This window comes from Dermacentor variabilis, chromosome 8 (assembly GCF_050947875.1).
Source record: "Dermacentor variabilis isolate Ectoservices chromosome 8, ASM5094787v1, whole genome shotgun sequence".
Taxonomy (NCBI): domain Eukaryota; kingdom Metazoa; phylum Arthropoda; class Arachnida; order Ixodida; family Ixodidae; genus Dermacentor; species Dermacentor variabilis.
The window spans coordinates 9,576,172-9,593,362 of record NC_134575.1 but is presented as its reverse complement, the minus strand read 5'-3'; the positions used below and the strand labels follow the sequence as shown (position 1 = coordinate 9,593,362).

General features: G+C 45.5%; 1 protein-coding gene across 1 annotated transcript in view; it reads right to left on the bottom strand.

The window, feature by feature from the left end:
* The window catches only part of LOC142590819 (4-pyridoxate dehydrogenase-like), a 62,383-nt gene that overhangs the window by 7,185 nt on the left and 38,007 nt on the right, over window positions 1-17,191 (bottom strand). The window contains exons 7-9 of the mRNA XM_075703223.1: window positions 15,335-15,482; window positions 9,878-10,032; window positions 3,238-3,415 (exon numbers count right to left, since the gene is read on the bottom strand). Coding sequence (XP_075559338.1) covers window positions 3,238-3,415; window positions 9,878-10,032; window positions 15,335-15,482 — 481 coding nt within the window. The remainder of the gene's footprint in view (window positions 1-3,237; window positions 3,416-9,877; window positions 10,033-15,334; window positions 15,483-17,191) is intronic.

The window sequence follows — 17,191 nt, the reverse complement described above, 5'->3', positions numbered from 1 at the left end:
CAAGATTTATTTACTTAAATATATGGTTTCCTTGAACAGTCTCTTTGCATATATTTAGCCAAGGTTACAGCTAAGACTTTCTTTTCTTTTTTTGACCAAATGGTTCTAAATTTTATTATCTACTTTGTTCATTTATTTTATTATTGTTTGGTTGAGATAATCTTGGTGCACCCTGCTTAGTGTTCCTTTTGTGTGTTATCAATGTGAGGTGGTGTTCTGGTTAGTGTAACAAGTTCGAAGAACTTCTGTAAAACAAGAACGTTTTCTTCTTTCCGTTGTTCAGTAGGAGAACGTCCGATCCAAGAGGAATTTCCGTGTAACGTAGTTACCTGCCCGACGTGACTGCAGCATGGCGTTTGATGTGACCTTCAAATTTGAATCCTGCTTACATCATTTCTTAAAATTCAGTTTTCGTGTAAATTAATTCTAAGGCCGAAGCTGAGAAGGCACGCAGTTAGTGTGTTAAAAGCTAATTTGCTTTTAAGGGTCCATGAATTGTTTTGAAGGTCCCGCCTGCGTATTGTTGTTGTTGTTCTGGTTGTTCTTTGTTTGTTTGTTTGTTTGTTTGTTTGTTTGTTTGTTTGTTTGTTTGTTTGTTTGTTTCCTGTCAAATATGGGGCATTAATCAACCCTGAGGCCGAAACTTCAGCTTCAACTGATGTCACGGGCGAAATAATGCAGCCCCCTAGGAGATTTGAGGTTTAATTTTTCCTGCACATTTGCAGTGCTGATATTTACGGCACTTGACACCTGTGAATCTTGTGAGCCATTGGATAAGCTACGTGGCATTGTAGCTGCGAGGTGGATGTTGGTATTGACCTTGTGGATACTTTCGGCGTTGTCGTCCACAAACTACTTTATTTTCAGCGCATCCTCTATTGTATGTGCCATGTTTGAAGTGTATTATCGTCATTCTAAAGTATGCTTCCTTCACGCTGCAGACGCTCTTTTCACGAGCATGACTATGAAGAATCGCGCGCATACAAATCGCCATCTTGTCAATAACATTTTATACGCAGCGCATATAACGTCCTCCTCGTCCGCTACAGTACTGCTGGTTCTGGTCTCCGCAATGCATCCGCACACGCCACTGCTCTCAGCGCATCTGTGGATCGCTAAGCCTTGTACTACATACCTACCCCTTTCGTTGAGCTAATCTATAGTACAGTAAGTTGAGCCGTCGACATTTATATCGTCTTCCAGTTTTGAACCTATGAGACGCGATAACATGTTTCGACGAGTGAGTGTTGGAAAGTTAGGTTGGTGCACTTGTATGTGCGACAGTTAGTCTCGCGGTTTCTCTTTTTTTCGGAATAGCTCTCATCCGATGTTGTGAATATTCTTGCAAGTTAACCTGTTTCGTGTTCTGCCAGAATCAGTGGTGTCTTAGAATTTCATTTCTAGACTGCGCTCATGAAGGCTTATGCATGATATTTATTTTCCACTAGCTTTTCTGAATGTTTGTTTTTCTGAACGATATTTGTTCACGACGGCGTGAATAAAATATTGACAATTATTCTGGGACGTTCTGCATAGAAATTTGCAGAAATACTTCGGTCTAAATTCTCACAGTATCCGATATCTTGTAGCACCGTGTGATGACGTACCATTATTTGTTTTTACTGATAGGCCTGCATAGCCTGTAGAAAACACGTATGCAAGACGAAATTCAGGAAGAATAGGCTCCTCATGAGTACATTTATCTCAGATTATTATACGCTTGAGGGACATTTACGATCAAAATGAATGTCAGCCGGATTGGTATACACTTTTGATTGGGTGTTTAACACTTTCTTCCTTCCACGTCGTTGGTGTCTTGGAAGCTGATGACGACGTTGGCTTCATGTGTAGTGCTCGTTTTCCTGTCAATGGTTATGATTATCTGGTGCTCATGACATCGTAAATAGTTCTCTAGATACACCATTTCAATCATTGAAGTAAAGGCGATGTCAGAAAAAAAGTTGGGGGATGGCTCACTGGTTACCGCGCTCTGCTCTGAGTTGCACATTGCTTCACTAACATGGCTTTGAACCACATTGGAGGCCGTTGTGTGGACGTTTCCTTTTTTTCACACTATGGCAATGGTGAATCAAGAGATGACGAGGTAAGCTGAACACACATTTTTTTGTGTGTCGTCGATGGCGGCCATGGTCGTCGTCAGCATAACATGGACGGAGGGACGGGCGGGTGAGACGGACAAGATGAACTCGATTTCAAGCACTTGACTCAATAGCTTTCTAACGGAGCCCGATCTGGTCACGGACGGCGTGCTACGCTCTGCAGTCATTGTTACGGAGCCAAAATGTTTCTTTTGTAGCTTCGGGCTAAACAACGGGTTGATATCAAATTTTTCCTTTCATTAATTTTCGTGAACCTTGCGGTCTTACGCTTAACTGATTGGCTGTGTTTGGTGTCCCATTGCTTCGAGTTGATTACTTCGTCGTCGGTCTGCGATCTGGTAACCTCCTCCTTAGCTCAGACGATAGACCAACCGTCCCGGAAAGGCGATGGTCCCAATTTCGAATCGCGAATGAGGATAAATTTTCGTTAACTGTGAAGCTTTCTTTCTGAGAAACCCGTTTGGGTTCCCTTTGTAGCTTGGTTCTACAAAACGCGTGGATGTCAAGCGTTCCCTTTCATTAACTTTCGTCGATCTAGCGAGCTTCCGCAGAACGTATTTGACAAATTCATTTACGAAGCCTGCTGAGAAAAATAATCTCGGAGAATAATAAGAAATGTATGTATATATACATAGCATTTCAACTTGTGTAGCCGTAAGTAGGTAGTGTGCTATGAGTTCGCTTGCTCTCGTAAGCCTCAACAATTACCATTTTCGGGAGCTATAAATAAAGGACAGTCGCGAACACCAGCGTGGCAGAGAACGATCATGACCTCGCGGCAACAACACTTCTAAAAGGTATGTTTTGTGCTGAAAACCCAATAGAACACGTTTATGTGCTAGTTGGTGCATAATTTTTTTTTATTATTGTCACACAGCAAAGAGCAGGGATGATAGAGCCTCGCCGCGCCACACTTCTTGTAAAACAGGTGTGTTGAAAGCCCCGCCATATTTTCTACCTGTTCCGAAACATTGTGTATACGTATATAGTATAAACACTGTTCTGTGGGCGTATCAAAACTGAACAAATATGTTACGATTCACTCGTCGTGTAATGGTAAGGCAAGATATTTAACTAAGAGCCGTTGCGCACTTATGCAGTCAGTCGAGCTACTCACCATTTACTATTCTCTCCACGTCCTCCTCAGCAGACAGAAATTGGAGGTCGATCAGTGGGGATGCCTCCGGATTAGAAAAGTTGAGCTTGACGGTGCCACGAGACTTTGGTTGCACCATGGCTATGGCGTTCATGAAGCCGGTGTAGTTGAACATAGGCATGTAATATTTCTCATACGTCTGACGAGAAAAGAAGAAGTCGTAAGTGTTAGTGGTATTTCCACAATGCAACTAGTATATTCTTACAATAACACAACCCAACGGACAGATCCTTGTGGCACACCAGATTATATGTTATTGATCGGGGACTTCGCAACACACACACACACACACTCATGTATATATATATATATATATATATATATATATATATATATATATATATATATATATATATATATATATATATATATATATCAATATTTTACCATATGCTAAAGCAGCTCCTCGAATTCGGCAACATGGAAGCTTTTTGACGGAATATTTTGGAATTTTGGAATATTTTGACGGAATATTGACGGAATCACTTTTGGAACAATTTACTGAAGTCTACGAATATTCCTAGCGTTATTAGTTTGCTTTCTACATTTTCAAGGATAGGTTCGTTTATTCTAAGAACAACTTCTGACTTGTTTTGGCAGAAACTGAACTGCTCATGTATCCAGCATACTAAAAGTTGGAAGAAAAATGGCGATTCTTTTCAATATTATACACACACCTATTTCTGAGAAAACTTACCTCACGGAAATAGGCCTGTAATTGCTTAAAATCATTTGCATGATATGCGTTTGTGTATAACTACAACGCGAGCAACATTTATTTGGTCTTGAACTGTTTCAGAGCAAAAGACACAGCGGTGGCCCCACATTTCCTGACGTTACAGCGTACATGCCAAAATTTTGTCGCTGTCGGTAGAAGGTGCTTAGAGGCAGCCCTTTCAGTAGCTGGCACCGTAGAGGCATTCAAGGGCGTCTTCGATTCCTTGCAGCGGCTACACGCCTTTCTTATTCACTTTGTTCAGATGGCGCTAACCCACAGAGAAACGCCCTGCCCCGTCCTTCGTGTTAACCAACACTACCTGTCATGCCCACGGAATCGAAGAAGGCTGAATTGTGTTTTAAGCTTGAATTGCTTTTAGCTCCCGTTGTCGGAGACCTTTAATTGATCTTGCGCCAAAAGCCAGAACCGCTAACCGGCCACTCAAACGAGAACGTCCGAGCAAGTTGCGCGAACAAAACGAGATCCCCCCTCCCCCACCCTTCGTACAAGACCGCATTACGTACGCTAGTTACTCCCAAATGAGTTACAAAAAAATGTGCTTCCCAGTCCTTGCTAATGTTTGTTCATAACCTCACTCAAACTATAACTTCTGGTACGATGAAGTTTTATTTGTCATCTACAATAGGGCGACGTTCAAAAGGCAGATACATGGCACCATACACTTCAATTCTGGATAACGAAATTTGCTGAAGATCTACTGCGCTCGCCGAGCTCCTGTGTGTGGTGGCGCCGGAAGCGTCCGATGCGCTGCTTTGCTTTCATGGAGGAAGGAAAAAGTTAGGAAAGAGCATTACGTCACGCAGCCAGCCTTGGCAAGCGAGCGCCAACCCGAGGCAAGTGAAGCCAGCCCTTTTCTCAGTTTTGACCCACCAGGTGACCTCTTGCGTCGAGATCGCGGAGCAAAAATCGAGATTTGCTGAGATGTTTGGTCGCTCCTCCTTCAGGCGCTTTTCTTCTTCTAGCTCGGCAGGGCGCTCAGTCTCCCTGGCGTCTTTCGCTGCCTGTCGTGCCACCTTCAGCCAGTTTTCTTCTAGCTGGGCAGCGGCCATATGGACCAATGCACAGTAAGGCGTGAAGTGGGGGGGTGTGCCGTTTCGAACATGTGCTATACTCATTGTATGATTGTGGCTAATATCACCTCCAACCAATTTGCTCCACCGGCTAACATTTCAAGCTTACATCTACTCTCGATTACGGGAGGGCCATTTTTTATCGAGTATCTTTTTAACCTCAGTTTCAGTTACCTGGCGTTGTGATAGAGATACTCGATATGGTCGACAATGAATAGTAAAAGCATCGCCAGTATTATTGCGATGCATGAGGGCAAGCGTCCGGCCTTGAGGGGCGCTTGTCAAAGTCGAGGACATCCCCGGAGGAAAACAAAATGCGGTAGACATATTCCGCTTGTGCAGGTAAAAGTCCGTTGCAATCATTTTCTGAATTGTGGTATCAGCACAAGAGGCACACTTTCGAGACCTGGTAGACTCAGATGAAGCGTCGTGTAAGAAAGCTTTCACGTGATGGTCACCAAAAGGCACAAGTTGGACAAGGCAAATTCCTTGAGACACAATTTGCTTGCTTAACCCAATTTTTACGACTGGTATGCAAGTCCAGTTGGCCATGATAGTCCGAACTGTATAAGGTACGGTGACATCATACTTCAGTTGAATGTGAAGTTGATCAGCGAAGTGAGGAGATGCATCATTCAGGCGGGTTGCGGTAACTGGCGGGAAAGGATTGTCGGGGGAGAAGAGCCGCAAAAGAACTGCCGCACACTGGGTACGTGGGTCGACGAGCACACGGAGTCGAGACCCATGCTCTCAAATTCCTGGCGGAAAACAGCCTGCATCATAGTATTCATAGCTGGTGATGAATAGGTGGGCGTCGCGGAGTAGGCTGGCGAATACGCAGCTTCGAGCTCACGGCGTGCGATGCGAGCTACGTTGTCACATGAGATGGCTGGCGGGGATAGTTCTCACAAGTCGGCTCTGCAGCGATATTTGGCAGGCGCACGATGGGGGCGTGATACGTCGGCTCAGCCTGTTCAAGCGAAGGCATCCTTTGGTGATGGCGTCAATTGTAAAAACGTTGCCGAAAACCAGCACGTCGAAGGCGTCGTCTGCCATACCCTTTAATATGTTCGCCACTTTGTCTGTTTCAGACATCTTGTCGTGAGCTTTGCATCAAAGAGCCTGGACGTCTTGTACGTGTGAGACGTAGGCCTCTGCAGAACTCTGAGCACGGGTCACAAGTGCCTTTTTTGCTGCGGCCATGCGCCCGAAGTGGCGGCCGAGCAGTTCTCGAGGTTTTTCATTGAAAATGCTCCAGCTTGTTGATTCGTCTTCTTGAGTTCTGTGTCCACACACCGCTCAGGTAAAAACGACGTTGGCGAGCACGATCGTTGAATCCCACCTGTTATTAGTGCTGACGCGTTCATAAAGGTTCATCCACTTTTCGACCTCAGTGGCGTCCAAGCCGGGATCGAGACCAGCGTCAGGAGCCTGACGGCTGGAGTCACGACTGGAGAAGCCTGACGAGTAGTAGCCGGCGCTGATGGGATCTCATCTGCGGGCGGCATGGTAGAGAGCTCGATGTCGCGCCTATTGCGGAGCTCTGGGGAGAGGACGGGGATCGCAAACCTCTACCAAAATGTCACGCGTGGAAAGACACAAATGCAGGAACTAAATACAAGATATTTACAAGAGCCGCGCAACCAGAGACCGAGAGTGAAACCAACTCGTGCCTAGCCCAGATGCCCGTTCTCGTCTTCCTTTGCGCAATGTCTCCTAACCGTCTCTTATATCGCAAAAACAGAATGGCGAATTACATTTATCGCAATCGTCGATTTACCTTATCTTTGTTTATTTATCAACTCGGTATGGCGCCACAGGGATCTTGGTCACTCCTCCAGAATGGGCATGTCTCACTACGTATGATTCCTACCCAAAACTTGACGATATAACTTCGGCTAACTTATATCACAAAAGCAGACCGATCGGTTAACAATTATACTTCAAAATTTTTTTCTTTACTTCACTTTTCTTGATTTAGCTATTCGGTGTCTGCACTAGGGATGTGTCTGTTCTTGGCCAATCCACCTGAATGGGTACTTGAGTAGAACTTGTTCTTGGGCGACATGCTTGAGATCTGATGAATACATTGTTGTGCTAACAGGGATAAAGACTTAGGAAGAAAAGTAGGAAACGACAGATCGAGCGCTGATCTTTCTTTTTTGCGAGTGCTGAATTTCTACTGTTTTATTCTTACAGCAGAGCAGAGAGAATCAGCAAATGCGCATGCGTACATCAGTACCGTCTAGAACGATTACAATGACGTTATTAACAGCTGCATCTCGTTGTCAAACAGAAAAACAGACAGTATCACAATGCAGCTCGTGCCTCTCTCTTTTATGTGATATGCCTTCGAAAGTTCTTTTGCTACCGTATCACCACACTTACTTATTCTCTTAATCTCGGGCAGTAATCGCCGACATCTTCCAGCTAAGCAAACCAAGCAATCCGCAGGGAAATGCGCGTTACGTTTGTACATTATGGACAATTCATGCGCCCGTGCCCGCTAATTGACTTATCTCCACGTTTGACCCACGTAGGTCTTTGATAGAATGTATAAGTGCGACTGAACGAGAACTAGCGTGCCAACGTGTTTTAACATAGGTCTTGCCATATTTCAGCGGTATCTCGTATATAACGGCTTTCGAACATTTCACGTATGTTCTGGCGGGGTTTTTCTGGCATCCTGACTTTGTGCCAACGTGGCCTATGGGCGGGCCGTCAGTTAAAAGTGCAATAGCAACTCTTTGCCTTGAGTATGTTCTCACGAAACTGTGCGCTCACGCGATGCAGGCTAGGGTAACCAAATGACGAGGCAACACACAGTCGGCTACCAGAGCTTGGTCGTATAGGGGCGGTCTCAAAAACATTGCTCCAGAAGGTGAAGGAAAAATCGCATATGCCCAGCCTTGACTAAAAAGTATGCAAGCCCGCAGTGGTGTCATGCGTCCAGAAACTTTCCCACAATTTGAAGAAATTCGCAAATAGCTTTGGTGTGCCTGTTGTTTTCTCGGCGCCACGCAAGTTGGCCGAACTGTGTCCGCGCATTAGCCGCGTTCACAAAAAGTCAAGATGCCAGAAAAACCATGCCAGACCGCACGAGAAATGTTCGACGGGCGTTATATACAAGATACAGCTGAAATGTGGAAAGACCTACGTGGACCAAACGGGAAGATGTGTTAATTACCAGGCACGGGAGTATGACTTGTCTATACTGAACAAAGGTAATGCGCAGTTACCTGCGCATGGCATGGTTTGCTTGGCTGGCAGATGTCAGCCACTACTGCTTGAGATTAAGATAATTCGCAAGAGTGGTGATACGTTGGCAAGAGAACTTTTTGGAGGCATGTCGGATAAAAGAGAGAGGCACGAACCGCTTTAGTGATACGCCTGTTTTTCTGTTCGACAACGAGATGCAGCTGTTAAAAACGTCACTGTAATCACCCTACGCGTGCGCATTTGTTGATTCTCCCTGCAATGCTCTAAGAGTAAAACATTTGAAGTTCAGCGCTCGAAAAAAAAAAATCAGCGTTCCGACTTATCGTCTTCTACTTTACTTCGTGTATATATATTAGAGAGAAAGAGAGAGAGAGACTTTATTTGACAGCAAAAGAGTTTGAGGGTCGTGGAGCCCCCCAGTCCAGGGCCCCGCTGGCCTCTGCCGTCTGCGTGACCTAGCTGTTTAAGGACTTTTGTTCTGCCATGTAGGAACGGGCGAGTTGGGCCTTCAACTCCACTGCTCCATTGTGTTATTGCTATTTGGCCTATGAGGGCGCTTAGTGCACTCTTAGATTACATGTATTAGGCTGGGTATGCCACCGCACCAAGGGTAGTTGGCCCTATAGCGAGTAGGATACATGGCGTTTATCATTTTTGGATGGGGGAATACCCCAGTCTGTATATTGTGCCAATCGGCGGCCTCTTCCCCGCTAAGTTGTGCGTGAGGCGGCGGGTACTTTCCACGAGCTCCGCCCTGATGAGCTGGAATATCTTTGGCATTGAAATTGTTGGGATTTTGTGAGGGATATTGCGAGTGGTCGGGGTTAGAAGTGGACGTCGCGGCACGGTTAGTAGACCCTCGAACTAACTCGCTAGCCTATTCGTTCCCCTGTACCCCCGCGTGTCCCGGTTATCAGGGTAGGCGATGGCAGTGGTTGAAATATTTGGGGATTATCGCGAGGCTAGCCGCAGTCACATGCCCCTTCATAAACATGCGACACGCTTCCCGGGAGTGCGTGAAACACGACGGAGTCCCTTTGCGAACGCTCTGCGTGTGCGAAGGCGATGGCCAGTGCTAACATTTCGGCCGAGGTGGGGGTTCCCCCTTTTCACTTTTCTTTTACTTTTTTCTTTTCTTCCTAAGTCTTTGTTTCCTGTTTGCGCAATATCAGAATGAGTACGTCCCATTGCGACACAAGAGGGACAGAATCCCCAAATGTTGCTTGATACCGGTGTCGTACTGTTGTGTGCATATAGCTGTCTTCACGAAATTGTACACACCGCCGTTGGCTGTAAAGCTTTTCATTAACCACTGTACTTAAGCCTCACTCCACATATATTTAAACACGTGCATGCGTTGGATCTGCATATTTTTTGACGCCGCGGCTGTTTCCCTCACTTCGGAGTCTCTCATAGCCTCTTGCTGCTCTCGGGCGACAAACCTCAATGTTCAATCAAACAACTGATAAATTTCGTTGTTTTTTATGACATGTAGAAGTTTTACCTTTGTTGAACACGATCGCTGTTGCCCGCAAGCGCTGCTGCGTTCCAGCGCGGCCGATCTCTGGCTTACCTCATTCGAAACGTACGGCGACTGTGCGATTTGTGGGCTGGGAAAAACGTCCGAAAGTTCCAGCTCTATGTCGGGATAGTCCGGGAGTCCGGTTGAGTTTTCGCTGCTAGTGGTGAAAAGCAGTGCTTCGAAGGTACCCGGTATGGTGAGAAGTCCTGCGTTGGCAACAGTGGATTATGCTATGTTTCTGAACAGAGAAATGTTCGCAGCAATGTTTTGATAAATGCATAGTGGAAAGTGCTGCTGATTTTTATGAGAGAGAAACAAGTATTAAGAGAAACCGTGGGCAAGAAGTGCACGTGTGGTTTAAATGTCTGTCAATTAAACGGAACATAACTGATAAAGACTGTCATTAGAAAAGAAGCTCACTTTTTTTTCGTTCTTTTTTAACGCGTGTGCTCCCGAGCTGCATTTTATTGTCCTCGAACAGATACGGGCAAGCCGGCTTCCTATATCAACTGCAGCAGCGCCTTGTGAAACTTGTTATTTAGTAACCACGTATAGCCTTCGCGCGGGTCTTTCCGTCAAGCTGATCTATGCACACTCTCTCTCACATAGTGTTTTCCCTCGACAGAGTCACAGACTCACAGCGGATGGTGGACATCGGCTGCATATGCGGGATTGGAGCAGTTATGGTGACTGCGTAATCAGTTAATACTTGCCTGATGCCAAAGAATTATTTATGATCAGCACTTGAAGCGGCAGTCGTATGCGAAAGTATATTCGTACATGCACAGAGATATCAGGTTTAAAGCCTACTTGAATTTTATAATCCTAAAGATAATGGTGGCGTATTTAGGTGGCACCGCCTTCTCCTCTGTTGCATGACAAAAAAAAATTACATCGCAAAAAGCTAAGGGGCCAGTAGCGCATTTCATAGTAGTGTCATATGTCCGTGTCTTTGCAGCTGTTGGCATGCAGGCTCTTCTACTATCAAGACTAAGCACTTCACGTAGCCTACTATATGTGACGCCCAAGCTTCCACGTTGTAAAACTGTGATGGCGTACGTTACACCAACTGCTGTTGGCCTTGCGCGCAACCGATGGCGACAGTGTTGGCCGGCGCTCTGTATATGATATTGGCTTCAGCTGGGGGTTCACCTTTACCGTCTGCAACGCTCCGGCTGGAATATCCACATTTTCATTCGTTCGATCCTGCTTAAGCTGAGTACCTGGGCAGCTTGAACCCCTCGAATTACTGTCTGTGCTGTCCTAAAGCAAATAGCTTTCTTTAGCTCTTCCGGCCGTTTTCATAGTGGTCGGTGATCGCACTTTCAGCGCCGGTACAAAGGCGCCGATGCCAAAGGCACGTTCCGCGAGAGCATTGAGGCGTTTGAAAGTTAACGTGCTTCCGCATGTTTTTCGCATAGCCCTTTAACTCCCTCGAATAAATTCGGCCGCGTTGATAATAAATATTCAGTTCCTAGTCAGCGCTTGTCCTTGAGAGTTTTCTCGTCCACGCTTAACCTTCGAACTGTACTCGGAGGATAACTTAGATGCTGTGCTCAGGAAGCACAGCATGTAGATACTATGCTTATCGAGCGCGTCATTGTGGTAAATGGTGTGCTTCCCGCTGCCCCTCAAATCCGAGCGTCCTTACCCCCTATGGCGGCTACGGGAGAAAAAGATGGCGGTCACCTTCTCAGCCGGCGCTCGCATCGCTGGAGTCAGCGCACGTATGACAAATGGGCTTGCATGTAAACCCGCCCATAGTACCTTTCTATGTGGGCTGGTTATTGGCTTTGTTCTCTACGAAACAGCAAACGCTGCCTACCGTGGTGTCCGGTCTTGTTTGTGTTTGCTGTTATTTGCGCTAAAATGGCTTGATCAAGTATCCAAGAACAAGTTATCAAAATCCTAAGGTATCTAAATATCGTTACTGCAAAAAATATACGCCTTCAAGCGCACCGCTCTTTCAATAAAATGAATAGTTTTCTAGAGGTGTTCGGCGATTCGGTTACATTGACAATCATTGTCGATGGTCCCTGCACAACTTTTTGGAATGTTAGTTTTATTAATGGGACGCAATGCAACGGCCGGATTTCGATGGAGCCTCATATATAGAAGCGCTTGTGTACTTAGATATAGGTGCACATCAGAGAACCCCAGGAGGTCAAAATTATTCCAGAGTCCTGCCACTATACGGCGTTCCTCATGATGAGATCGTAGTTCTGGCACGTGAAACCCCGGAATTTAATTTATTTTAATTAGCCTCAGCATGGCATGTGACACACTCATAGAAATACACGGGATATAAAGAACGACGCCCTTGGCCGGTCTTGCTGCCTTTTTTCTTCCCACAATAGGCCATATTCACCTCGTCTGACCAACCCGTCCGCGTACTGTGATTGCTGTCGAAGGCAGGGGCAAAGAAATAGCTTTTCATCAAGAGTCGGGTTGACGTAGTATTCCGGGTTTATGTCACGGGCACTGAGCCGACTTATCTTCAGTTGAGTCTTTCTTGACGTGCCGCTTGAATAGCTAGTGAAGTACTAGGAATAACAAAGTTTAACTCCTTTGGGGGCAGGTCAACACTGCAGCACATGACTACGTAACTTTGAATTGCCGACTGTTTTTGTTGGCCTGTTTACTGCAGGTTATATACACTACATACCGGTGAAGACCCGTGTATGGGCCGTCAGCGGCATGCATTTAAGGGTGGGCGACGGTGCTCCGTTGTGAGTTTAGTCAGTTTTCAGGTATTAAACCGTTTTGATTGCAGTGAAGTGATAATATACTCTCCTCGAACGTTATTTGTCGTACGAAAAACGGAGAATCCACCCTACTGTAATGATACAAGCAAAGATATTCGGACATACCTACAGGCATGCCTGGGACCTGGCATTCAGACACCTTATCTCTGTTCACATGTTATCCGTGCTTTGTGAGCACGTTTGGCTTGAACCAAATTGACCGCTGCTTATCTAAAGTCACCTCTGCTGCTAACGTGAAATTGCTGCAAAATGCCACATTTCGCTGCAATGCCGCAATGAAGGGCTGCTATAACGAACCGAAATGACCACTTACTTTCTTGAGTACGGCAAGAGTCGTATTTCGGCATGTACATAAAGCACTACGTGGCACCAAAATAAATATGCCTGGGATCGACAACGGAGAGTGCGACCAAACACTCGGGCCGTGGTGGACACAAGCACGCACTGAATTTATTGCAGTGCCAAGACGGTAGAGCAGAACGCAGTACTTCAGCTCCTCGTCGAAAAGAAAGGGGTATGGAGAAGCTATTACGAAAGCACATTAAACATAGAACGAAAGTCTTCACGTAATATATCACGCCGTATTCAATGGTGGCTAGCAGCAGACGACTCAAGCAGTCATCCACACTAAGCCTGTTTCCGAAGCCCCACCAGGCGGCGACTCCGCTCGATCTAGCAGCGAATATTGCTGTAGAATATTTCGAACGCCTCCGCACCAACTTGCGCACTCACTCGATTCTAAATACCTGACCAGGATAGGTCAACCGAACGCTTCAAGCAACCTACACGTTGTGAGCGCCCGCGGTGCGGCAACCAAGTCCCCAAGCAGACGTCAACCTCGACTGGGTGCCACACAACTTCTCGGATCTAACACACAGCTGCAATGAAATCGAACGGAGAAGCAATGTTATGAAAATTGGTCGCACGCCGGTCTACGTAAGGGGAAATAGAGAATATATAGAACAGATGATTAAAATTATATCTTTGCGAGGCCTCCTCTTTCACGGGCTAAAACCGACAGTGACTGCAGGACCGGAGTAGCGCGGGTTTGCGGCGAGGGTGAAATCCAATCTTCACACGATGTAGCCGGGTAGCCTCCAGACCTAGAAAGTCCCACAAGGGATGCTCCATTGTAGGACAGGTGCTCGTGTTGCACGTCCGTTATGGTGTGCGAACGGTACTTGAGCATTGCACCGGGGGGGCTTGTCGTTGGGCTAGTTGGTATTTACTTAAGGACATATTGTTGCGCGAGGAAAAAGACACAGAGACACACTGACACATGTCACAGCACCTGTGAAGTGTGTATGTGTGTCTTCTTTGTGATTGTGCCTTCGCGCTGAAATATGTGGGTTAGGTACTTGAGTAGTGAACATGTTGATGGGGCCGCGCAAGCAACGAAGACAAAACGAAAGAAAAGCACAGGACAGCGCTGTGTATTCATACGGCGTTGTCCTGTATTTGTATAATCTTATGGATATGTATGATTGTATGTATCTGTAAGTGTACATATAGCGCTGCCCTGAATTTTTCCTTCCTTCTGTCTTCGTCGTTTGGCTGCCCCGTCAAGAAGTTCAACCATTACCAACCAACTTGCCCAAACTTGGATTCGTCTACTTGAGTGGCGTTGCGCACCGCGCCGAGTTGCACGTGCTCACCAAGTGGCTAGTGCATCTTCTGTAAAGGCTGCTCCAGCTCTTACCTTGTGAACGAGAAAGTTAAGGAGTCTGACCCAACTTGCGGAGCGCTTCAAGTGAGTCCGTGTATACAATGGCTCACGTGTTAGTCGTCAGTGAGCTTTGCGTAGCTTGCTGTGGGATATATTCCACAGCGACGTTGATCGCGCGTAAGTCAAGCCCACGTCTCGTAAGGTGTTCCTGGTCCTCGCACTGCAATAGCCGGCCATGGGCCCCCCTCTGGTCTAGAATGCGGATGTCAATGGCCCTACGGTGCGCGGAAGGCTAGGCAGCGTTGGTAAAGGCTGCGTCGAGAGTACTGTCGCACCAATTGACTAAAGCTGCTCGTCGAGTGACGTGGGTCTCCATACTTGCCTTTGACGTGATAGAGTTATTTACAAGGATGCTTGCATCTTCACAGGGTAGAATTTTCTGCGGTATACTTGGGAATTTATTAAACATGGGTGGGTATAACGGGAGCAGCTGCCGTCCGGATACTGCCTATATATATATATATATATATATATATATATATATATATATATATGCGAGGTCTGTCGCGATTCTGGTTTGTTTCTTCAATGACGGCTTCCATTGAATGAAGAAACGGTCTGTGAAATGTGTCTGTGAAAGTCTTTTAGGACATGAACTGATTCGTCTTACAATGCGAAATATATAATTGAAGAAAGTAACCTGGATGCGGACATGAGACCCATAGGTACTACAGCGGTATGAAAACTGAAACCAGCATCTATAAGAAGTCGCACTTGCGTGTGACAGTGACTGCTTTTTTCCCTCTTCGCGCTACTTACCATTAGCCGAGAACGATACGCCCCTGACGCTAGATTGTACCCCAGCCCTTGAACACAGACCTTATCAAAAACGATAGGTGGGCACGCTACTCGCCTTTGTTATCGAATTCTGCTCTCCTTCCGTCATTGAGCATCGCTAAAGAGGTATTTATAAATGTAAAGCGTCCAAAGCTTCTGCGACCTCATGAGCTAGTGTTTTGTTTCCTAAACGTTGGCGTCATGCAAGAACACACTCAGTATGATCTAAATTGTTCTTACCTGTCTGATTGTAGTTGTACTGTTCGATGCTCTGATTTATGTTGCGTAGTCCTACTTCATCGTTTGTCGTAGTTACAACGAGGCCAAGGAAAATTATGTGATCCATAAGTCCCACACCTACTGGAAGGTCTGCCACCACAGGATTGATCTGCAAAAAGATCTCACTTATTTACACTGTTCTCATCCCATTTTTAAAATCCTTCTCTCCCTCACCTATCACATCCCTTTGCCCCTCCCCCAGTATAGGGTAACCAACCGGAGACAATCTCTGGTTAGCCTCCCTGTCTTTCCTCTGCCTTTCTCTCTCTCTCTCTCTCTCATACCAATGTAGTCGCGAACCATTTCAGAAACAATTTCAGAGTGTTTTAGCTCAGTAGAGTGACAAACTGCTCCACTCAATCGCCGAGAAGGAATACTGACGCGTATGTGGGGAATGAGAGCCACTGTCCATTCAGTTAAATCAGGGAACAGCGCGGCACCTTGCTTTGTCACATATTTCTTATTACTGTTTCCTCAAAGTGATCATATTTTGTTATATTAATATACGTCATAAGTAGTACAGAAAGCTGTTGCAAAGTTAAGAGAACCATCAGTAAACTTATTGCTCAGCAAGCAGTAAACTTATTGCTAATAGAGTTGGTCGAAGACTAAGGCATATTTACTAGCGCGAGGAGGAAACAAATACTTAAGAAGAAGGGATAAGGAAGGAACAGCGCTTAGCCTCTGCCCTGTTACTTCGTATTCCTTTCTTCGTAGGTATTTGCTTCCTCGGCCGCACTAGTACGCATCCCTTATGAGGGAAGAGTCCTGTTTTAATGCAATGCAATTTAACCAATAAAGCTTGTTACGCATGCCGAGACATGGGAAATAAAAATAGATAATTCTTGAATAGATCACTGTCGTTTTATTAAGTGCTTTAGCATCAACATCGTGCAATTACCAACTACATGTTCAGCTCAGCTACTAGTCATCGTGTGTTACGCTTAGCATTTAAATAGTATACTACAACCTTTCTCTGTGATTTCTCGACCACAAATCTCGTGTGACAGGATGTCTACTTCCTCAAGATTTCGCTGTCACTGCGAGTGGCTAAGCCTTGTTGCACGAACCATCCAGGATTCATTGCCGTAGATAAGCGACGTTAAAACAAGCGCGAAATTCAAACACGTAAACTTACTTTGAGCTAACCAAGCGAGATAATACCTTTTAATGTCTTTGTTATTATTATGTGTTATTACCAATGTGAAAAGTACAAAAGCATGTAACGAGATCACGAGCATAATAGGCATCTTATAAGCACTATTTGATCTAGCCACGACAACAATATGCCGCTGAGAACGCGTGCTATTCACGTCAGAAAAGAGCGAAACTAAAAAATGCTACCAGAAGCGCGCCCAAGTTCAGTATGCATGAAAAACGCTGTGTGCTCCTGCAGTGTCCTGACCCTAATTCCCCTATATGAAGAAAGTAAAATTCGCTTCCGATACGGTAACATCTGAACCTTTTTATTTATTTATTTTTCTGACTCTTTACGTTCTGGTGTCCTGCGTTTTTCACGGGCGTATATAGGCAGGCGGGATTATGTGCCAACTTGTCTGCAAACTTTTAACAAGTTTATCGAAAATGTTCTCGGGATAAAAGGAAACATCTTTTGAATTAGCCAAAGACATCCTTTTTTCTCTCGAAATAATTGTTTCACTACTCTACTGGGGGGGGGCAAGTTGGATTACTGTTGTCGCTTGCCTATAGCGGTCATCGCGCCAGCGTCGTAATTTCAACCTTCAACCGAGTCAGTCATTATATAATCTGACCACATTATCACATTATCGTTCCCAGTAATCAAAATGTTAGCCAACA